We start from the raw sequence: 24,066 nt of genomic DNA on the forward strand, positions 1-24,066 counted from the left end.
AAATGGTTTTGACAGAATTAATTCAGGTCAGGTGGGATTTATTAAATCAAACTTTATACCATGTTTATAAAAATAAATTAAAAAAAAAGCACTGTTTCTGGTCTCAAATTAGTATGAAAACACACACGTTCAATTTAGCAGTAAGCCAACTGGCCAGCTGATCCATGCTGACCTGCCAGAGAATCATTTCATGGGTTTTCACCTGAGGTGAAAACAAATGACAGACAAATGACTGTAGATAACTGAGCAACAATAGGGAAAGAAAAAAAAGCCACCAAAAAAACACTACCCCTCTCTCCCTCTGGTAACCTTCAGAAAGCCAAAGACCTCCCATTAAGCAGAGAAAACTTTATACCTGCAGCGAGGAGAACCACAAATACACAAAGGGTAAAACAGAAGACTTAAAGAAAATTTGATCTCAAAGAAATCCCTAGTGTGAAGCTTTTAAAACATGAGGCATTTTTTCCATTCATGACCATTTCAAAATATAACCTGATATTAAAACGACACAACAATTGCATAAGCAGACAAAAATGCCTACCTCTTCTAAGCTGTGGAGCGAAGAAGCAGATACTGCTCGAGATGTGAGTGGATGAAATGGCTCCTGACCGACTGCATGCTGATGATTCTGTATTTGTATAAAAGGGTTTTGTTGTGACCTATGGGGCAATGGAGGTATACCATAATGAAAGCCCTGCCCCATTAGGTGATTCTGCTGTAGGTTAGCATAAGTCCACGATCCATCAGGTTGCAGGTATTTCAAGGGAGATGGGGTTATGTGTTCAGATGGCATTGAGAAAGGGGGATTGTATATTTGGGGTAAATGCTGCTGAAATGCTGGGTTACTGGGGATTTCAATGTCTCTGTTGTTTTCAGTGAAGTTAGGAAAGTGACCACTGTGATTAGAGTTGCAGGAAGGAGAAGGGAGTGCTGGTGGGCTTCTGGTCTGAACTTGTCTATATTGCAACAGTCTTGACTGAGGGGGTGGCATTTCAGCTAAGTCCCGATTTTCACTTTGATCACGGTGTGACAGTTCTCTGAGCAAATCCTGGAATCTGTATTGACAGAATAAACGTATCAAGAAAAGGTGTTTTTTTCTAAAATCCCACTCTTTGAGACTGAGAAAACTCAAAGCACAAAACACTGGATTTAAATACACTCATCTTTGAGCTGACCCTAACTTCAAAAGATATGACTGTGAGCAATCAGAAATTAGGCACAAGAGGATTAACTGGATGAAATACCCACCTGAAGCATCTCAAAGTTTTAATAACTCTTGAGATTTCCTTTTCAGTCAGAAGAATCAAGTTTTTGTTATCTCTTAGGAGACAACCAAAGTAAGGATTTCCTGCTTTATTATACAAAAGCCTTCACACAGTTAAAGGAAAATTTTAACTCTTTAAAAGGTAAAAACCACAACAACTGGGGATTTCCCTCACTTGTGCATTTCCAAACTTCTTTAAAAGGTGGGGGATTATACAATTCAGCACTTTATAGAGTCGGGTAAGAGAGCATTTACAGGCTTTACCATGGCTCTAACAAACCAGATGGAAAATAAAGCTCAGTGGGAGATGACAGTAAACAGAGGCAATTGAAAAATCTGGCCTTTACAATATATGTGATTAAAGCTGGTGGCCACAGGAACTATTTTATTTTTTTTGCTTATGTTCAACAGCTTTCTTTCTTGCCCCTTAATGCAGCATCTCAAGAATAAGCACATTTTGTTTAATCCTCTTTAAAAGCAAAGGCTTTTTAAAAAGGAAGAGAAGTTTGGATTTGACTGGGGAGAAGAGCTGTGGGCAGGGGTTTGGTTTTTTCAAGCACAGAAGTCTGAAGTTTTTAAGACCAATTCAATCTGAAGAATTTGCAACTTAGCAGGCCTTAACTACACTCCAATACCACTTGTATAAGCACAGGGGCCTTACCCTCTTGCCATACTTGCTCTATAAATACAACACTGAGATACTCCATAAACGTATTTTCTTCACTAGTTTTAGTGACAAATAAAAAAAAGCACTACAGCTTCATTACAATCCAATAAACAGAATAAAGCATAACATATAACAAAAGCACAGGTGCGAGTCAGCCTGCCAACTATTTTAACCTTCATAATAACAGCAGCAAAACACAATACCTTTTAGTGCCTTGTACCAGATCACAGTGTTACAGATAGGTGCCTACTGCTCAATTTTATACAAGCTCTGATGACTCAGTAAACAAATACCTTGAATATGTTGCCTCTGTTTCATCTTCTGTATTACTGGCAAGTTTCCAGTTTGCCCTAACTTGCTGCTGTTGATGCAATCCAATTGGTTGCTGAGGAAGATGTGGTAGATGAGGATGGTGATGGTGTTGATATGGAATTGTGCCTTGACTGAGATAGGCATTATGTTCATTCCATTGCTGTAACCTGGCTTGTTGCTGCTGCCTTATTGTTTCCAAAGCTACATTTCCATGCATACGATCTATAAAAATAGTTTTAAAAAAAAATTTATCTAATGCCCCCCTTTTTATTTTTTAAGAGAAAAAAAAGAAAAAAGATTTTTATGTCAGGAAAAAAAATACTTTTTATACAGCATATTTCAAGGCCTATTGTCAACTAACTGCAATGCAGTGTATAACCTGCTTATTTAAATTATACGGAAAATCATATAAACATGAATCTTCTAATAAAGGGCTGAATATTCAAACATGCCTTAAGCAGCAAATTATGCTCAATGACATTACTTATGGAAACTAACCCAACAATGACCCAATTCAGAGCAATATGCCTGGAAAGGTAAATAACTCCTTCATTTTCACTTCAATGTAGTTATAATTGAACACCGAATTTAAATAAAGAAAAGTCACCTACCTAAAGTGTCCCCTAGGGGCATTCCTGATGGATTCTCTTCAATGAAGTTGTTCAAGTGGGTTGGCAGAACAGGGTTGTGCTGTGCAATAGGCCTCAAAGGATTACTGACTTCTTGTAACATAGGTGGGGGGTGTTGTTCTGAAATCACAGCATCTACAGCAGGAGAATGTGGTCGGTGGGGAACTGGGTTATTAAAAAAAGATTGGCTGGGGCCTGCCTGGTAAGCAGGGGAAAGCTGCGAAGGTTGTGGAGGCTGTTGGTTCAAATGATTATGCTGCTGAACTACCTGGCTTTGCTGTGGTGGCATTTGGTTTTGTTGTTCAGGCAAATGATTTTGTTGTTGACTTAAAAGGTTTTGCTGCTGTTGCAGAGGATATGGCTGCCTTGGGATCTGGGACAGGTGCTGGAAGTGGCGATTGGGAACTGCATACTGCGAGTGGGGTGGGGTGAGATGTAGGTTCAGCTGCCTGGGGTTAAGATTATCTTTACGATGAAATTTAGCATTAGGGTAAGCAACATTGGAACGTGATTCCGGGCTTCTAGTCTGAGAATTTGTATCTATGTCAACCTAGAAAAAGAGAATAAGAAAAACTAAGAAAACATACCTAATAAACAAGGGAATGTCAGCAATGCATAAAGCCATTTAACAATGAATAAAGACTGTAAGACTTCAACAATATAATGGGAGGGGAATAGCAAATATATTCTTCATTACACAGTAGACATATCTAGCCATCAATTTAATTCCTTGCTGTTCTCTAATGAATTTAAAGTCTTTTTCCCTCTCAAATGAAGGTAACTAATTCTTCTGTCACTATTCCAATTATTGAAAAATAACGATATGAAGAGGTCAGAAAGAGACAAACAGACTCTTTGCACAAAAACAAAAAAACAGCATCTAGAAAAAAATGGGACTATTAAAAGAGATCACAGCAAACCAACCTGCTTAGATTCTACAGGTTTCTTCTCAGGTGTCCGAATTTTATTGATTTCAGGTCCAGCAGTGCCTTCACTTTTACCTAAAAACATTTATGAAACATAGTAACTAGTTAATGGAAGTTTGTATTCCAGATGCAGCAAGATTTAGAGTTATTAGTATTGCATTTACAGTATCACAGAAATGTAATTCAATTTACCCAAATAAATTCTCCGCTAATCTCTGTGCTTTCTTCATTAATCATCAATAAGTAGTTCTTCCAACTTAACTGATGCTGATGTTATTTGCAGTTATCATTGGACTGCAGAACAGAAACAGATCTTCCCACCTCTTTTTTCCCTCGACAAGTTCTGACTGCTTCCTCTTCTGTATGCCACAATATTTGAGTTATTCTATTTACACTGGCAAAACATCAATTGTTTCCCTAACTCTTCATATTCCTCAGTTGCACTTAAAAGGCAGAAAGAAAGAAAGAAATCCTTTCCACAATACCCAGCTTAAGTTACAAACTTACTCAAAACAAAACTAATTTACAATGGAATTTCAACAACTCACCATTTCGACTTTGCTCATGTTGCTCCTTGTCTGGATGCTGAAGCTGTTGCTGCTGTCCTATACTAACTGGTGAATGATGTCCCAAGCCATAAGGTATAGGAGACCCACGCCCATGTGCCTGTAACAGGTTCATATTATATGCCATAGCTGCTTGATGTGTAATGATTCGAGGGTCAACTGCAAACCTACCCTGATACCCCGTCCATGGTACCTATATAGTCAAAAAAATAAAGAAAGCAACCTGTTAAGGTACATTAAAGGAAGTAATGTTACAAGCATATTTATATGACATCAGTAAAAAGCAGCTTTCCATGCATCAGGTGGCCTGGCACACTAGCACACAGCTACAGGTAACACTGAAAGGGAGAGCAACAATGATAGTCTAGTGGCAAGGAACAGAAAGGTTTCAGAGGACTATCCGTTGTACAAATTATTGTACTGAAATCCATTCCAGCTTCAGTGGTGCCGAGATTAAAACAGAAAAGGTTGATGGACAAATTACATTTTAATAATTATTATATTCAATTTTTCTCTTGGTAAATTAACGTTGGGTTCAGTAAAACAAAGCTCTTCCTCCTGGTAGCTGAAGAGAGATTGGGCTGCACTTCTGGGATGGAACAGAAAGAGGATTCCTTAACCTAAAGGACCTCCTTATGGTCCTTTAATCACCCTGTGTTGTAAACCTTGTAACACAGAATGAGTGGGCATACCGGACTACTGACAGAATCCACTATCTGCATGGACGACCACTCTATTCTACATGACACATCTTTGCAGATTGTCTTCCTATTTATTACAAGTAAAATGCACTTCCTGAAAATATGTAAAAAAAGTCAGGAAACTTTACAAGATTTTAGATTTCATTCCTATAAGGAATGCAAAGGATGGCATCTCGGGATCAAATTAGTTCCATCTTGCTCTGTAGGGAATTTATTAAAAGAAGGCAAATAGATATATGAGTAAGAGGAAAGTGCCAGGAAAGTAATTATCAACACTCAGGCTGACAAAGTATCCTTTTACTGATGACAGAACACAACCAAACTCTCCATGTTTTTACATCAGACATGGAAACAGCCTTAAATTAAGTAAAGGGATCATTTTATCTTACACAAACATAAACTCACTTTACCTCAGATCTTAGTTATTTTCAAGTGCAATGACTTCCAAGCCATTCCTTTTTAAAAATTTGTATTTGCCCTTGAAAATATGCACTTTGAACTTCAGCTTTGGGCTGCTGCAGCATCTGCACAATCTCAAATCATGGCCAATAATTTTCTCTTCAAGAGCAGCTATCCTCATTAGTACCTCAGTCTTCCCACTTAATTATTTTAAAAGTCCATCCTCAGGGAAGGTGAGCTCAAAATACTTATTTCTAATACATTTCTTTTAGTAGGAAATACATGAAAGTAGATTAAGCTTGGAACAATAAAAGAAAAATATTCAAATTATCTTGGTTTGATATTAATACAATGTGAGCAAGCTTGACAAAGATACAGCTGCTCGCCTTCTTGTTGCATTTAAGTTTATCCATCAAATGCAGGCTTTCCAGCAAGCTAGGAAAAAGGCAAATTAGTTGACCTAGTGAAGGAAAAGAAGGAAAAAATAAAAATCAATCTGCCAGTTGATTCAAAACTTGCATCTGAAATTCGAGTTTCTCCAGCAAGTCCCTTACACAGGGACCATAACCTACATTTCAGCAGAAGACTCAAGTAGTCAACAGCAAAATGTATGCAAATACTTAGGCTTCAGAATGGAATTAAACACACATGCACGTGTGGATTCCATGCCAATCCTACAGACAGTGCATACATTTTATGCCAGAACATCCTTTCTGCAGCCACCGTTCTTTCCTCCCCGTTTTCCTCCCAAAATACATTATGAAGGTTAGAATGAAATCTGAGACTGCTTCTTTCATTTGCACGAGCTTTCGTAGACCAGCTTTAGATGCAGTGCAAAATTCTATACAAAGTGGAGCTCAAGAGACCTGATTACAGATCTTCACTATGCTCCCAAATGCTATGACGAAAGGGGAGAGGAAACGAGTGCACTGTGAGGCTCTGGAAGGGGAAAACATCCCACTATGCTTATTTTCCTTATCACTACACTTCAGACAGCTTGCACTGCAGACATCCAAAAGAGACAATTTTAACAGTATGGAGCTTGCTCTGAATTGCCCATATCTCTCCAATGATTAAGAACTGGACTAGGCAATTAATTCGCATGTAGGTATCTTGAGTCAGATGAGAAATCCCAGTGGCGTGTCTATGTCTGTAGCTGAAAAAAATAAGCCAAATTATATTAACATGAAATTGCTTTTAGGTTGTCTGGAGTTATTTGTGGGAACAACAGTTTTAAGCCCTCTGTGTTGGGTGGCCCTCCGCACAGCCACTCTGTCGAGTCAGCTAAGGACATACATTTGAGGTGAAGTGCTGGAACATGCAGCAAAATATTCAATAACTAATATTCAATAACTTCATTTATTGTACATAAATAAACCTTAGGGAGGCATGGGGGAAAAAATAAAGGAAATGAATACTTACAGGCAAAGGCACAGACATGACCATGTTTCCTCCATAGACAGCAGGTACGTATAGAATACTTGTCCCAGTGTGTGGATCTATCCTTTGAACAGGACTTGGAGATTTCCCCAGGTTGGGGTGAGGTCCCAGAGGAGGAGGGGGAGGAGTATATGCTCGGATAGGATTTCCTATTAGAACAGAAGGATTGGGCTGAACTGGAAAAAAAAACAAAGAAAAAGAGATACATGTATACACACTAAAAGAACATGATGTCTATTTCTTCATACTAACAGCAACTCTCTTGTTAAAGCACATGGGCAACAGCAACAGGATAGGACTGATGTACTGAGAAAAATTATTAATCATATATTAAATCCTGTAACCTACTTCAGAAATTTGAAGAGACAGAAAATGTAAGTTGAAATACAGAATAACAGGTCACTGGTAACTGTTACAAAAAGAAGGTCCCAAACCAGTTACATTTGCTGACAGTAACAGTAGCTGCTAGACACTGCATCAAAGCAGAGCCATCCTCCTTTCATCAGCAGGGAAGACAAGTTTTAAATTAACACCCTTTTAATAACAAAACTCTTAAGCTGCTTCAAGCTATCTTGCAAGTATGCTCAGTACTATCTGGATATGTGACAGTCCAATATAAGTTCAAAATACATACCATTACATGCAATACTATGTCCTACCTCTTGTCAGAACACTGCTGGTATGGTATCTTGCATAATGAATGTCAAGCAGCTATTTTTTGAACAGTTCACAATCTATACTATGATAAAGCTAAAAAGTTAATTCATATAATACCTGTAAAAGGACAACCTGGGATATACCTGATGTACACTTAACAGTGTACGATTTGTTTCTCAAGTGCATACAAGAAGTAAATGCCTTTCAGATAGAGAGCAGATCAGATATTCCATTCACATCAAATTACTATCAACCTGATTGAAGCCAATTCAACACGAGCTCAGAGAAATTCCTTATTATAGCACATACTTACCAATTCCATCAGGTGGGAAATGGTCATTCTGGTTATGATGATGGACCTTGCCCTTTAAAGGGGAAAAAATAGTAATAGTAATGCTTTGCAGACTGAAAATTAAAATTAGCTTTTATTTCAAGTGAATGTTATAACCGAATCAAATGCAAAACCCTCAGCACCCTCAGAGTGGCAGCTCTCAGTGGAAGCATAATCCATGTTTTTCTCCAGGTTCCAGCTCAATAACCTTGGAGCCAAAGCAGCCGCCACCAGTTTGATGCCAATGTTCACTCAGCTTCCTTAGAAAATGCTTCCCTACCCCATATCACATACCTGCTTCTGCACCTTTGCCTCTTAGTTACTGCCCACCCCAGAACTGTAATAGACAATCAGAGTACCCCAAGGAATCTATCTGTCCTTGACAAAATGTACATTAGAAAAGAAGGCTAACAGAACTGAGTTACCCCTCTGGAGATGATGAGTTTACAGCACCAAGTAAGCAGTGAATATTCATAAGCTGTGAGCACATATTCAAATATCTGCATGCTCTTAAATACTTAGTGGAAAAGGAATACCTTACTTAATCTGGACTTAAATACATTCACTAGTTTGAAATAAATGTAAAAACCCTTTGATGCTGCAAAACTTTTCTTGCCCAGGAGATAAGTCTAGGCAGTTTTCCAGCAGTCTGAGCAAATTAGTCAGGGTACCAAGACAGGTTGTTTGACAGTGTTGACTCATGCATAAACTAGATTAAAGAACTGGTCTCTGAATTTCCTCCCCATTTTAAAATGAATTATTGAAAAATAAAGTAATAATTACTTTTCGTTATATTACAGTACTTAAAAGAAATCTGAATCTTGTTCCCTTTAGCGAATAGACAATTTAGAACAAACCTTAGAGAAGCTACATTCTTTAACAATCACTCCTGGCTAAAACAAAGCATTTTTTGTACCTGTTCTGCTGTCAGTTAGCATTAAGCTGGATGTGCAGAAGCACAACAAATGTCTGTTCTGCCTTCCACATTTTTATTTTATGGGGCCATATTTTTAAAACCAAAACTGTAAATTGTACACATTTGATTAAATAGCTGTCCTGTCCAACAGGGCCTTCAGGATGTAACCATATCACATGGATGAAGGTAAATGAACTGTGACCATTTCTGTGTTGGAAAAGGAGCTTTGTCTTTTCCTTTTTTTCTTTTAACAGTTCTGATGGCCCTGAACTGCAATGGATGTCCATAAAATCAGCACAAAACAGCGTCTTACACACTGTATTCATTTCTCAGTATAAAACACATCAGCATTAGGTTTTTAGCCTTTCATCTTCGTATGTTAAACACTGCACTTCTGAGGCTGAAAATGAGCTCAGCTACAAACCGTCTGCTTTTACAACCTCAGCAAAGGGAAATACATCCTTTAACACAGCCATTTTCTGTAACACTGGAAAACTCTCTGCATAGTTTGTCTGGTTTTGCACATGTGAGCTGCCAGTTGCACACAGAGGGAAGAGATTTCATTATAGTTATGATAGAGGTGGTTAAAATGCTTCAGATCTTAAACTGAAATTACAGCGCCAGCTGATTCAAAGTGCGCCTTCTGATTTCTACAGCACATGTGCTTAGTTTACTAACAAACTGGAAGAAAAAAATATAAGAGTCTATTCACAAGACTACCATACCTGCATTTTCAAATAACTCCATAGTGACACTAAAAAAGAGAAAGAAAAGAGCCTTCAAGGCTGTAGCATTCATGAGAATGCTTAAAGAATTCCTTAATTTTTGTTTTTCTGTAAGTGAATTGTTTTGACACATCTCTGGATGCTTCCAAAAGACGTTTGTTTCAGGGAGTAATGCATGTTGATGATGAAGCCAAATGTTCTCACTTACAAAATCTCTTTTTAAAGAAGGAGTGTTAAAGGGAAGGCTTTCTGTTTTGCATTGTTGAAGTTTAGGGGAAAAAAATGGTAAAAATTTAAATGAAATTCAATAGTTTGTGACAAAAGTGCATTTCTTCTTTGATGTACAACAGAATTCCTCACAAAATCTGGCAGCCTGCATTTTAGTTGCCTCTCAAAAGACAATTTAAATAAATTCTAACTAAATACATTTTGAAATAAGCTACAAAAATCTATTAAAATAGAATTAATTACATCACAAACAGCTCTAAAAAATTCAGCGTTGTTCTTTATCATCTTAAGAAAGCAAGGAATGTGTTTTCATCACTTTTTTCACATGATTTTATGAAAAGAGCTGAGAAAATAACTGCTGAGAGGTAATTGCCTCTTTCTGCCCTCTTAATGCCCACGAGGTCTGGCCTCCTGGAGGATGTTGTCAGTGAGATAATCCAGGCATTATATTGTCTTACAAGTTATTTTTAATGAAATCAGACACTTATCTCACACATAAGCCCCTGAATTTTAAATGTGATTTTCAGATCAAATGGCTCGTGGCTTGTTTCCTTGTGTTCCCTGCCACTGACTGCATCAACCTGTTGCTCTAAACACACTACAGTGGCCCACAGTATATATTTTACTAAGGGAACAAGGCTTTACCTATCCCAAATTACTGCTACGTCCAGAGTAGAAAATGCTCAGAAAATGCTGAGAATCCCATCAGAATTTGCATTTGTATCTGGGTGCCTGGATACCACTTTAAAACAACTTGCCCATAAGCCTTTTACATCATTTCCCACCAACAGGATTTCTCTATCAGCTCCCTGACAAAGTTGAAGGTTTACCTTTGGAGGTGACTGCTGCTGTTTGGTGGTATTCGCCGAATGCTGATGCCGAAGAGCTCGGGGAATAAATTCAGGAGCCAGTGGGTTCAACACGTATGTTTTCTTTAACTCCAAAGCTTCCAGCTGAGCTTTGATCTGTTCAAATGTGATACCGTGGAGACTTTCATTCTCATGACATAGGGCAATAAACCTTTCCCAAAATTTCCTATGGAAACAATTTTTAGAAACAATAGAAAGGAGTAAGACTCGCTGGCTGCTGTTAAAGTGAAAATGGATTTTATACAACCAAGTCAATTTTTACCTTTCCCATATGCTCATTTTACACATCAAGCCATCAATTTTGCAACATGACCCTTCCATCTGAACCCAACAGCATAATGCAAAGCTCTCCAGTCTCTTAAAACAGACATATGGATTTGTCTGTGCATATCAGACTCTGCACTGGGTCTATATCACATACAATATTAACAGCACGAATAGATCCCAACACAGAATTTTTTTCTAAAGGACCAAACACTGGAAGGTGTCTGATTTATATAAGTGATAAAAGCTCAAGGAGTCATAGGGATCGTATGGGTTTCCAGTTGCAAAACATGTCAAAAAGACGTCATGAATTTATATCTTGCAAAGTTTTAAGGAAGGACTAAAACCAAAATGAAATATTTCACTGGGATGCTTTAATGATGGAACTCCCTCTGATTAATCAATTCACCCACCAAACCTACTGTCGAGTACCACAAATCCACAGGGACCCATAGACTTTGCTTAAAATGCCCCAAGCAGTCTCTCTATACATGGAACACTTGTACTGGGGTGTAAGAACAGAGAATAAAATACTGCTGCCTCTGTCTTCCAGAGTGCTCTGGAGTTTAAAGGGAGTGTCTGCCATACCAGCCCTGTCTAGTCTGGTTGTAACACACAGAAATGTAATGATTACTCAGGGCATACTTCACAAAGCTTTCTACAACTATCATTACAGAGTCTTGACTCATCTTGACAGGTATTAGAATATTTATAAAATTCAAGTACTCTCTAAACTTTTTTGAGGTCTGTTTTTCCTAACGAAATGTCACTGATTTCAGACTTCTTCACTCCTGCTGTACTAAAAAAGAACCATCTTCCTCGCAGTACGCCTGAGCCCCTCCAGCACTACTTTCAAACAGTGAATGTTCAATTATTCAGTGATATGAGACAATGGCATATTAAAAGCAAAGCTCGAGTTACATCCTAATAAAGCTCCAGTTGTTCTGGTTTCTTAATTATCTTTTTCGTTTTATGATTCTGAACAGCATATAGATGTATAAACAGCTGCTGGTCTTAGAAAGGCAGACCAAATATCTTAAGTGCCAACACTGTAACTCAGGTAACAGGTACCCTGCTGATAGTCTATGCTTGTATTTTTACAAGATCTTGCATTCCTGACTGAGGGTATTTTGAAAGAGTCATACCCAGAGCAACTTCCCAGCTCCCACATTTGAAAACCAGGTCTCTTTTCACCATCTAATTTAGAACCTCAACATCCAGACGTACATGAAAATTCATGAGATCATCATCTCCAGCGAGATTAGAGAAAATAAAATGGTCATTCTCCCACAAGAACTGTACTTAGTTGCAGAACCTATAGTGGTTCTAGGTGCCAGCTAAACTAATTACAGATTAACTAACAGACTGTCTTAGGTAATATTGTGCATCCTGAACACCACTCTGGGAAGGGGAGGAAAATTTGTCAACTAACTATAAATTCTGAACCAGAAGTAACAAATGTCAATCAGCACATCATGGCAGACTCCATAGCTGAGTCATGCACTGTGCTGTGTGGGTTAATGAACCAGAGACTGCAACAGCAGACTAAGAGACACTCATCATTTGTGGGTCAAGTGTTCAAGAGCTCTCTCTGATCAGCTAAACTAGATCACATCTGAAACAGAAGCAGATTAATAGGAAAAATGAAATAAAACCACAACTCTTATTTCACTTTCAGTAAGATGTTATTAGTAGTCCTGAGCAGATTACTATAGTAACAAACATATGGACACTCTTGGCACTTCCCTCACAGATAAGTAGTTAAATACAGATTATGTTTCATAAATACAGCAATCAAAGGTTTGGATTCCACCTGGGCTTCTCAATTCTAACCTTTGAAAACCACATTCCATTTTCAGTTCTTGGTTAGGAAAGTAGAATACAATGTAGATGTAGTACATATTTTTAGTTTTATTATAATGACGCAGTCCATGCAGTGTTTTCCCTCTTCCAAAAAAACAAGCCTTAGGGCTTATCTCTGATCATCTTAACATTTCAGGTCTTCCATTGAAAAAGAAACCTTTGAAGAACAAGAGCTAAGTATCCTTAACAACACAGCTTACATTTCTTTTTCACCTTTCTTCACTTAGGTCTATAAAAAGTAAATCCAAAGTTCAAATCTTTGCAAGAGTTGGGGATACAACAAATGCTTTGCCACCTTTATGGTATTTTAGTGGGTTTAAGTGTGAAGAGCTTAAATATCATTATGCAGTTATTTTAAGGACTTAAAATGTAATAACATGTCTTATTTGGTACCTAAAGGCACATCCATTGTTTTACTGAATCCAACAGTCATAGATGAAACATATTTTCCAGCATTTCTAAGTTAACAAAGGAACATACATAATATATATAGAAAATATACCTGCATCTTCCAATGGAACATAAAGCAATGGGATCTCCCACCACAGCTACCAAGGATTGTGCTCTTGTAATGGCAGTATTGAGAAGTTTGTAATTAGACAGAAAACCATAATCCAAGTCTTCTGTTGAATCCTCGAGTAACTGCTCTTTCCTTTTAATTGGCGTTTGCTTATGTTTGCATGTATGCCGTGTTCGTACTGTGCTGAGAAACAACACTCTGAACTGTTTTCCTAAAAACAAAGCAAAGAAAAACAAAAGAGGTCAGATAATTTCGCTATTTCTGCTGGTTAGACAATCAGCACACTTCTCTTGCCAGCCAGACTTCACACCTGGATATTCGGAAGAACTGACAGTTACCCTTCACATGAAGGGCTTTATGCAAGAATAATAAGATGTAAAAGTTTTAAAAGACACACTATAAATAGCATTTTCTATTATAAGAATATTTCCTGTATAAAAAAATAATTTTCCATCACAAAATTAATCACTCCAGAACTTTCTGAAATTCTAATAATCTTTATAATACGTCTGTTCAGCCAATAACAGCTCATGCACTTATTTATTCTACCTTAAAAAAACATAATGCTCTGGACATTCTTGTTTTATATTGACCAAATCTCTCCAATATATGATAACTGCCATGAGAAAAACAGAGCACACCACTCCCTGTCACTCAGTTTCTTATCTTGCTCTGCTTATTCCTGACTAAAAGTGCAACCTAGCAACAGGCCATGCCTACACAAAATTCTTACGTTATCAATATGATCCAAGAGACTTATGTGTGTGGACCTCTTTTTTTACATCCTGTTCTAAAAGCAGAAAATCAGAAAAACATTTTGAGGCTAAAGCTTTGTTACATTTTTATTTGGAACTATTTTTTTCCTTACAGTGAAAATATATCTGCTTTCAGTAAATCTAGTCTTGAAATTAGCTTGAACTTAGTTCTGGAAAAAAAAACCAAAAACATATCCATGAGTATTATTTTGCTATTCTACGTTGGAAAAACATCAGCCTATTTGCCATGTTCATTTCAATACACCAGTTTCATTGGCTATATCACAGGTCTCCTTATGTTCTGACCACTGTAAGTTTTTAAGTACATCATACCTAGTTTCAACAATCACATTTTAACTTCTTTATCACATCTCTGAGACATATAACCATTACTTACCCTGAACGTTTAGCACTCTCTCTACACTGACATCAGACAGCCTTTTTTTCCGAAGTTCAGCCCGAATTCTGAACACTTGATCAGCATAAGGTGTTACGACACCTATACTGCCATCATCCAACTTGCCCCAGGCAACAGGCCATTTTCTTCTCAACTCCTCAACACGCTCTACTACTTCAAACACCTTAAAAGAAAGTCAGAATTCTTAAAAGAATGCTTGAGTGAAGATCACTCTTTGATATGGAAAGATGGTTTTAATTTTAAAGTTCTAAACCATTTAAACAATACAGCATTGCATAGCTCTACTGAACAAGAAACAATACTATTGTATTCTACACCAAAACTCTGAAGTATTATGTAGTAAAACAATGCATTAAAGGTATTTACTATACATTACATTTTTCCAACCTTGAACTAAAAGTTTGCCCACAAAAATGTCACCTTACAGTACAAACAGGAAAATGATATTAATAACATTAATTTTAATACTTATGATCTTACTAAAATGTCAAGTGCAGTAGGACCTTTCTGATCATAAATTATCTAATTTTTTTTTAAGTAAATACACTGCCTAAATAGGGATTATTTAATTTTTACCGTGGATTTTATAAGTGATATTTGAGTTTGGTAACTCAAAAAATAAAAAGAACGTTTATGTCAGAAGACATTCATTTCCCATTCCAAAGGATACCATCAGGAGTTTCAGATTTTATTTAATCAGCTGTTAGCCCATCCCTATGGAACAGTAATAAGTGTATTACCAGAAAAGACTAAACAAAAATAATGGTTGAAAAACATTTCCTGTGAGAAGACAGGCCTGAAGCAGCCGCCTGCCAAAATGTACCAGGTATAAATGCTCCTGTTTCAACACACAGATATGATATTCTGCACAATAAAAAGTATTTCTGAAAAGCTTTATGGGTGGTTTTTTTCTTCTTATTATTAATTTTCAGATGCCTACATTAGAATTATCACCACACAGGTAAATTTTGGAGTTAGAACCAAAGAGAGGAAATTCACTTAACAGAGGCACCAACAAACCTTACATTGCCCAACTAAAATTTTAGTTAAAGGACAAACAGCAAAAAAATCTCCTTCATCCCCTGAATTTCAGTTTATGTTGGGTTTAAGCAGCTGTTGTCCTTCATTTCTGCCCGCAGCTATTAATGACTCACAGTTTTCTGACAGTTATTGGGCCACTGAAGATATTTTAAGCATTTTTTACAACTTCTTTTTTTCTAATGGAGAAGCAGTACAAGTATATTGATGAAAGTAGTCAGGTGCCTTCAGTTTTTCCTCTGTGATGTGTCCAGAGATCACTGCAGGCTGAAACGCTCCTAAAACCAGCGTGAGTTTTTTATTGAAACAGATATTTTAATACATGGAGGAATGCATAACTAGCACAGAATAGCAACAACAAAAAGGTTAAAAACTGTGTGTCGAATGAAATGAACCTCTAGTCAAGGAGGGAAATCAGACAGCCCCTTTACTGCCACATGAAATGGAGAATGATGGGAAGGTTCAACCTTTACTGCCATACCACCAGCATCTACCTCTGATGGTGGGGGCCAAAATAGGTGAATTACAAGGGCTAATCCTAAAGTAATGCCTATTAACAATAGTGCCATGTCTGGTCTTTTTCTTAAACTTAATGGAAGGAACAACTAAAAATAACTACTGTTTGAATTCCCATAAAGGTATGTGAAACAAATACTTTAAGCCAGGTTCTCACTGAAAAAAAGCAAAAAAAAAAGTATCTGCACATGATCAATTAGACACCACTCCTAAACACATTCAAGCAAATACGAAATGTTACTCCAGAGGACTCTTATCTGAGTGGGAGCATTTCTACAACGGTAGAAGAAATTTAAGTTTTACTTCAAATTGCAGTTACTCTCAGTTGCTAAGATACGTCCGTCACACTGTCTCAAAAATTATCAGGAAAGACAACCCAAAAAACGAGCCTGAGAGAAAAGTAAGCAGCTTGCAATTTGCAAAGAGAAAAGGAAAATAAATTAGTGGAAACGTTTACCACAATTGCAATGTTCACTATTTCACATTTAACAAACTTCACGTTTCTCTCTCATGTTAGACAACAATGCACGCTTTCCTCCCACACTGAGCATAAACCAATAGATGTGAGGGTATGAGAGCTGTAAGAAAAACCAAGAATAAAGCCAAAGAAGAGTTACCTCTGCATTATTGTAAAAAGCTGTACTATTTTTTTCCTGCACATCTTCCCCACGTGCTGTGAAGAAAGTTAAAGGGTAGAAATCTTTGTGTGCTGGCTGCTTTCCACTTGCCATCAATTTGCCTTCATAGAAAAGTTCAGATGTGTAACTGCAACAAAGCAAAACAGAATAAAATGTGGAGCCTATACATGAGGTCACTAACACGAGAATTTCACCAGTCAAATGTGCAATCACAAAATTCTTTGTAAGTAAAACCACTGACTACTATTCACCGTCTCCAAAGGATACTCTCTAAAGCAGTATAGCCATACTACAATTTATTTTGTACATTAATTCTTAGTAATGAGTTCTCATTAAACAACAGAACACCCTTTCCACAAGGACTTCTTTTTCCAGTTACAGCTCCAAAGCTGATCTTTATTTCTTTTGGTCTCTCCTCTTCAGTTAGGTAGGCACGATTAATGAGATCACCATGAATTGTCTTCCCACACTTATTTCTGTCATAAATGTCATGGTCCAATGTACCAAAGGAAACTCCACATTATAAAGGAAGTAAACTTGACAGAATCCCTACAGCTGGATCACTGTGAGAGCACGTTTCACTTCACACAACAGTACATTACATACACTGCATTTTGACTCAATAGCCAACTATCCCCAGCGGTACTTTTGCAATCCTTACCTTGTTATTCAACACAGTGAATCTCTCTAGGAACACAATGTCTGAATTTCTTCTGCTGAAATTTCTGAGGCAAGTTTCATGGGAATCACCTCTAAGAAAAAGCTGAAACAATTCCTACAGACTCCCTCTCATTTATAACTTAAAATTTCTAGAAATGTCTAAGAAGTCTAGAATATGTAAAAAATAAAATAGGGATCAAGCTGTGTAATAAAGTACACTACATTCTCCTTTCTGATTCCCCAGTGCATTTAAATATTCCTGCTTTTGCTTTGAACACAGTGATAACCTAATTAGTATGACTGGATACCAACAAAATATCCCTCAGTACATATTTGAGTCAGGACTTAAACTTTAGCATTTTTCCCCATGATTGCACTTATTCTTTCTAGCACAGCTCATGGATGAGCTCATTACATTACACTTGCAGCCATTAGGTTATCATAGCATAAAAATGCAAAACCACTGATTAACTTCTTGAAAGAAGAAGCAAACATGCCCAAAATTTGACCTACTTTTTTCCCTCTACATAGCTGTACATCTGTAAGTTCCTTATACTGCACATATTTTACTGCTCCAACATAACTTACCCTACTAATTCTGAAAATCTGAAATAATTTAAGGAAATACAGATCCTACTGAAAATATTGTGTAATGGCTAAAAAGGGAAAGTTAGCATTTTGGCTCTGCATGCCCATCTTGTAGCCAGATCAGCTCTCCTCAAATAAGAAGGTCTGTAATAGATCTGTATAAGTGACTCTTTGATGTCTGCTCTAGGAGACAGAATTTCAACCTTGTAAGACAGAATTATTCTACTAATTAACTCTGAGACAACTAAGATTTCATTAGAGGAATGTGAAATGCTTCATCAGCTGTTCTTGGCATATCAAAAGAAAAAATCTGTTGAGTTCACTCGCATCAGTGAAAGCATGATACAGTGAAAAAGTTCACACCTACTTGATGATAGCTTCATGGGAGCGATAGTTCTCACACAGCAAGATCCTGCATGGAAATTCTGCAGGGTAGTGCTCATAGAGCCGATCAAGCAATGAAACATGAAGGTTTCTTTCCCTGGCAAATTCACTGTAGACAAAAGGACTGAGCTGTAATAGACACACACATACAAAGAAAACGTAACTAAATATGTGGATTTTGTATTTCATGCTCCCAAGAAACACACTTTGTATAAAAATAAAAACAAAATTTGCATTGTATATTCATATTTGGAATACATAGAGTATGGATAAGCATTTTCTATTCCAGAGAAACATCCATTCCTACTGTAAAAGTGACAAAAGAGCAGCATGCACTTACAGGAACAATAATACATTTAATAACTAGGTACAAAGGAGAGAAGAACCTTCATACATTTTTCTTTGTGGCTTGCAAAGATGAATAATACAGGGCAGAGCTGTATGGTCAAAAAAATTAAAATTAAAAAGACTGTTTTGAATGCCGTTAACAATTATGCTGTGAAACCTTTTACAGATGGTTACTACCACCCATAGAGCTGTACATAAAATATAGAAATTTGTAAAAGAAAAGAAAGCTAACAAATTCATTTGAAAAAAAGTAATACAAAAGCAGCCCAGTTACAAATACACTATTACCAGCCTTCTTTAACAACAACATCATCTAAGATAGCAGGAAAAACAGAAGCTAAAGATGCTGAAAAAACAATTTCAAGTCAAAATTCAAAAATTAAGCCAAACTGTTGATGTTCTGAATGTTCATTATTCACAATCTGAGTTCATTATTTTTTACCCTCAGGTATTATTTTTAGAAATGTAAATTCCTCACAGAACAGCTTCCACCAGAACTCTGTGCGAACCTGAGCTACAAAACAGCTCTTTACATACGTAGCCAGAGACACGCAGACCAGAGTTACCTCCAGCCATCCTGCTGGGACTCACGAGTTCTAGCCTGAAGAGTTAAGGATACCACACCAGCCTCTTAAAAAGCACGTCTGAGGTTTGTTTCATAAAAAACAAAAAACAGTCCATAAGATTATGATTATCATGACTTTACATGATCCAGCAGCAGGAACAGGATGCGTAACTCAATATCAACACAAGAATCAAAATGGTAAAGAAAACAGAGACTTCACAGGCAGGACCTGAAGAACTATGCAAACATCCACTTTACTGCCATCTTGAATTGTCAAAGAAAGGAAAGGCAAATCTATCACACATGCCATGGACATCTGGAGAAGTTAGACTATGTAATCAAACAAACATACTACATATACATCTGATATTATATACTACAGCTTTTACCTGCATATGGTCTCCAGCCAAGACGATTCTCGTGTTTTTATTAGCTAATGCTAGAGGCATAATAGTTTCACACTCCATAGCCTGCGCAGCTTCATCTAACAGAATGTGTGTAAAAAAACCTGTAAGACAGAGGTAGCAGCAAATAAGTGAAACTAGAGATATGGTAAAATAAACAGTGATAACAATATAAGAAACTGTAATAAAAGTTCTGTATTCTGATAGTAATAAAAATCAAACAGAATTTTCCCTCTGAAACACCAGTTCACACACAGTATTTCTTCCTTCTTTATTTATACAAGGGGGAAAAAATAGGGAGGCAAAAGGCTAACTTGAAGGTCATTAATTTTACAGCTTTTTAAGGAACATTTTTTTCACAAAACAAACAATCCAAACAATTTTATTTTTTTTTAATTTAACTTTTTAGCTGTTCAAAGAACTGAGTAGGGAACAGAAAGAACACTTGTCACCAATGCTGGAAAGACAAAGCTACCTTTCAAAGCACCTTACAGACATGTCTTCTCTACAGCTATCATACCTGGTTCAAGATCCAGTTGACACAGATACTGTGATGTATTTAAAGTAACAACTACTACTCGTTGCTTAAGAATATCTTCTTTCTGTGGCATCTGAAAGGTGGAATGTGTGCTTGAAATCAAACAGTACTGATGCACAACTGGGTGGACAGTCTTTACCCAGCGATTTCTGAAATATACCCTACGAAAGAAAAAGGAGGTTTGTTTTCTATACAGTTGGAACACAGTGACTGCCTAATGTTTCAAATTCTCGTATTCTAGCAAATAAAAGTCTTCAAAAAGCAAATCATCACTATTGTGCAGAATTACATGCTGAAATACCTTGGTTTCCTTCCACTACTTGTTGAGGAGCAATACTACATATATGAATGTTTACCAGGGATTAATCCACATGCAAAAATCTCTAAGTTCTTCCTACATTTAGTTACTATGACCTTCACATCAATGCCTTTTTTCTCTGTCTGTAAGCTCACTATAAAAATATATACAATTTCCTCAACTAAAATATCAGGATAATGATGTGAAAGGGCTTCTTTAAGTGGCATTCCTCGTAAACATCACCTGTATCAAGTCAGAACTGCAAATCTGAAGTGCAATCTTTAAATTACGAGACACTACTATACATTCTTATTTAGAATTCAAGTTATTCCAACTTATTTCCAAAGCAAATTAAGATGAAATGGTTTAAAATAACTTAAGTTCTGAATATGGGATTCAATGCTGTTTATCTATTCATTAATTACTTCCTTTTGATTAAGTTTCTCCCGCACCCGCATTACAAATCCCAAATCATTAATAAAATATTTGAAAAAGTGAAATTATGCACTCAAGTGCAAAACATGATTGCAATGGCTGGACTCTGGATACCATATGTCTCCTCAAGCTGGAAAAGCACAGCTCAGTTCCACATAACGTGAGAGAAACAGTGAAGGTTGTGATTAATTTGGTGAAAATACACTATCAATGTCCATTTCAGACAAGACACACAAAATGAAAGGCACAGGGGTGCAACTGTGCCGCACTAATCTGAATGGCAACACCACCAGCCAAAACTGACAGTGATCAACCATAACCAGTTCAGCCTGGGTGCTGCACAAGTGCACTGTTTCAGGATCAAGAACCTTACAACATGATCAATGAATTTATTTCCTACCAGCCATCAGGCTCATAAGCCTTATTTGATATGCTGTTATTACACCAGTGCAGCAACATGCAGTCAGAACCGGATCACAAGGAGGAGGCAGCAGGAGCAGAACAGCCCTGCTCCCTCCATCGCAGCCATTCAGCTTTCACATGATTCAATTTCCCAATGTGAACTGAGGATAATACTTACCTACCATCTCACAGGAGTACTGTGAGGATTAATGAGTTTATTGTGAGTTTATGTTTGTAAAGCACTTTGAGATTCTTGGATGAAAGGTGCTATTGAAATGCAAAATATTATGGTTATTAGACATTATTATACCATGCACTGTCTTTCATTACACAAATCCAACTATCTGTGACTCAAAGACTGGCTGACAGCATTTCAAACTGCACTGTTGCTTACCCATGAATTTATTTTATTTTGATGCAAGATCAAAAAGGTTTCCCAAAGCTAATATGCAGCACTGCCACAAAAGCACCTGGCAGATGTGACTACTTGGAAGTCACGATATAAGTAAGCCACGCAGAATGTGGCATTTCTTGTGTGCAATCTGCACTAATAGCACCTTCTGTAATTTCAACCTTGTTTTCTTAAAGCTGGAGGAACCTGCTGCAATATATACAAATATTTTTAACCATCTTAACACAATTCAAAAACAGCTCGTTCGGCAACATACACTTAACTTCCAAGCGAGCAACTAAGCCAACTTCTACTCCTGATGCTTCCCTAAGCAAAGGCCCTGAGTGCCAGCAGTCAGGAGCCACCAACTGACCTTTCCTTAAGTGCCTCCAACTTCTTCTGCTCATGTGCAGCTGGAGGTATAATCAATGCCACTACAAAACCAAAATCAAACCACTATTCACATGCAAGTGTACTTTCTCACATCACGTGCCTCACCTCAAGACTTTAATTACAGAGAAATTGGATGCTGGAATCTAGCTTTACCCAAACCACAGGCAGTGGAATCACAGACAAATACACTGGGAACCACATTGAAACAGAAGCCCTGTAAGTTTGAATCCCTTAAATCTTTCACAAACAAAAGCACCGAAAATATCCCCCGTATACAGGTTTAACTTACACAGAATCTGTATTTCATACAGAAAATGATACCACCTTTGTGTCTAAGTGTGACATCACATATTCCAACAAAATTTCCCTCCTTTTAATAACGTATTTGAAACACACAAATAATAAACTATAGATACTGCAATCACTGCATGGAGAGCATCTCTATGCTTCCCAGGTCTGGACTGGAGTTTTTAGGTGCCACGTGCAGCTCCAGCACCTGCCTGCAGTGCCTGCTGCCAGAGCAGCCTCCTGAGGGCTCCAGCAGCTGATGGAGAGAGACAAGCACAGCCACAGAGTTAAAGCATACACAAGTTGGATGTCAATTACCACCTCCACTGCTTTGAATCACTTTCCATCACCACCTGCTTCTGCACGCAAAAAAAAATAAAAAATAATGTAGAGTCTTTGCATGGAATAGAAGCATTTAATTGCAGGCTCTTTTCTCCTAAGTGTAGGTTACTGGGTTCCTTTCAGAAACACCTCAGCGTTAAATTACATCACTAAAACTTCAGAAACAGACAGGTTTTGGAGAGTGTCCCTTGAACAGTTGCATTACCCCTAATCACAACCAGTGCCATTGTCTTTACTGGTCACAAAGCAGTTTATGGACATTAGGACTCTGAGAATTTGGCCACCCGGCTTCCTTGCTCTCTTATTTAGGTGCAGAACTTAGATTCAACGTAAGTTTTCCCCAATTCATTCTGCCTTTATGTTTCCCAGAGGGCAGAGATAATTATTTGTTAGAAAAAAGTACAAACACATGAATTTATTACATGGTATTTAAACAACCCTCCCCCCAAACTAAAGACTTCACGCTTTTATGGTGCAACTCCTAATGGGATAAATTATTTAGTGTGTGTTTTACCCACAGAAATTTACAGAAATATTTACGTAGTTCTCAGTACTCAACCAATACTAAATAATTAAGCTTACTTCACAAACAATAGAAATATTACTGTGCTTCCAAGTCATCTGTGGGAACATTCTTAGCAAAGATGCTATTTAACCAAGTCATAGCTGCAGAGTAAATACAAAACACCTAAAACAAACTGCTCGGCCATTGCAAAGCACAAACACTGCAAGCAGCACATCCTGCTTGAGTACTTTCCTGCTTCTGCTCCATTCTGTTTCCCTCAGGCAGCAGCAAAAGGCTCAGAGCACCCTGTTTAAACTAACAGTAATGATTTTAATTTGGAAACGTATCTTGACAATAGTCAATAAGAAAGGTAAGAGAACCACAATTGATTTTATGCTAGGAATATCACACAGCTCTAGTTTTCAGTGCAGATATTGATCCTCTATGTCCTGCTAGATCAGCTGGCATGCAGTTAGGCTTCCCAAGTATAAGTTGTTTGGAAGCTATGTCACACTTATATATGTATATTATTTCACCTTAATGGAAAAGAAATTGTTTATGTATGTTTTTCACGAGCATGTCGAGATTGTGCTAAACAGAATATAGCACATGCAGAAGGTAGCAGAAGACTGGCAACACAACAAGACTACCTATCACCTTGCTCTGTTAAATCACATTCAATTTTCCCCACTACAAAATTAATATACTGTATTGCTTTCCATCACAAAGTGCTTTACAAAGCGCTTGAAGACTATCTGTGTCAAAACACACCAGATCCAAGAGAACTTCTCCATACAAATTGCCTTCTCTTTTTGGCCAGATCCTCAGTGTCTGTCACGTAACAACTAAAGCCAGCACACCTACCAGAATTTACATCTGTTGC

General features: G+C 37.4%; 1 protein-coding gene across 4 annotated transcripts in view; it reads right to left on the reverse strand.

Moving 5' to 3' along the window:
* Positions 1 to 24,066, reverse strand: part of HELZ (helicase with zinc finger) — a 66,007-nt gene that overhangs the window by 4,851 nt on the left and 37,090 nt on the right. For all 4 annotated transcript variants that reach the window (XM_015879520.1, XM_015879518.1, XM_015879521.2 and 1 more), the window contains 14 exons: positions 20,112 to 20,290; positions 19,577 to 19,695; positions 18,258 to 18,403; positions 16,622 to 16,769; positions 14,430 to 14,613; positions 13,260 to 13,488; positions 10,592 to 10,796; positions 7,875 to 7,926; positions 6,887 to 7,080; positions 4,347 to 4,557; positions 3,797 to 3,873; positions 2,855 to 3,422; positions 2,225 to 2,465; positions 542 to 1,055 (listed from right to left, as the gene is read on the reverse strand). In XM_015879520.1, coding sequence (XP_015735006.1) covers positions 542 to 1,055; positions 2,225 to 2,465; positions 2,855 to 3,422; positions 3,797 to 3,873; positions 4,347 to 4,557; positions 6,887 to 7,080; positions 7,875 to 7,926; positions 10,592 to 10,796; positions 13,260 to 13,488; positions 14,430 to 14,613; positions 16,622 to 16,769; positions 18,258 to 18,403; positions 19,577 to 19,695; positions 20,112 to 20,290 — 3,067 coding nt within the window. The remainder of the gene's footprint in view (positions 1 to 541; positions 1,056 to 2,224; positions 2,466 to 2,854; positions 3,423 to 3,796; positions 3,874 to 4,346; positions 4,558 to 6,886; positions 7,081 to 7,874; positions 7,927 to 10,591; positions 10,797 to 13,259; positions 13,489 to 14,429; positions 14,614 to 16,621; positions 16,770 to 18,257; positions 18,404 to 19,576; positions 19,696 to 20,111; positions 20,291 to 24,066) is intronic.

The sequence above is a fragment of the Coturnix japonica genome, chromosome 18, assembly GCF_001577835.2.
Source record: "Coturnix japonica isolate 7356 chromosome 18, Coturnix japonica 2.1, whole genome shotgun sequence".
NCBI classification, from domain to species: Eukaryota; Metazoa; Chordata; class Aves; order Galliformes; family Phasianidae; genus Coturnix; species Coturnix japonica.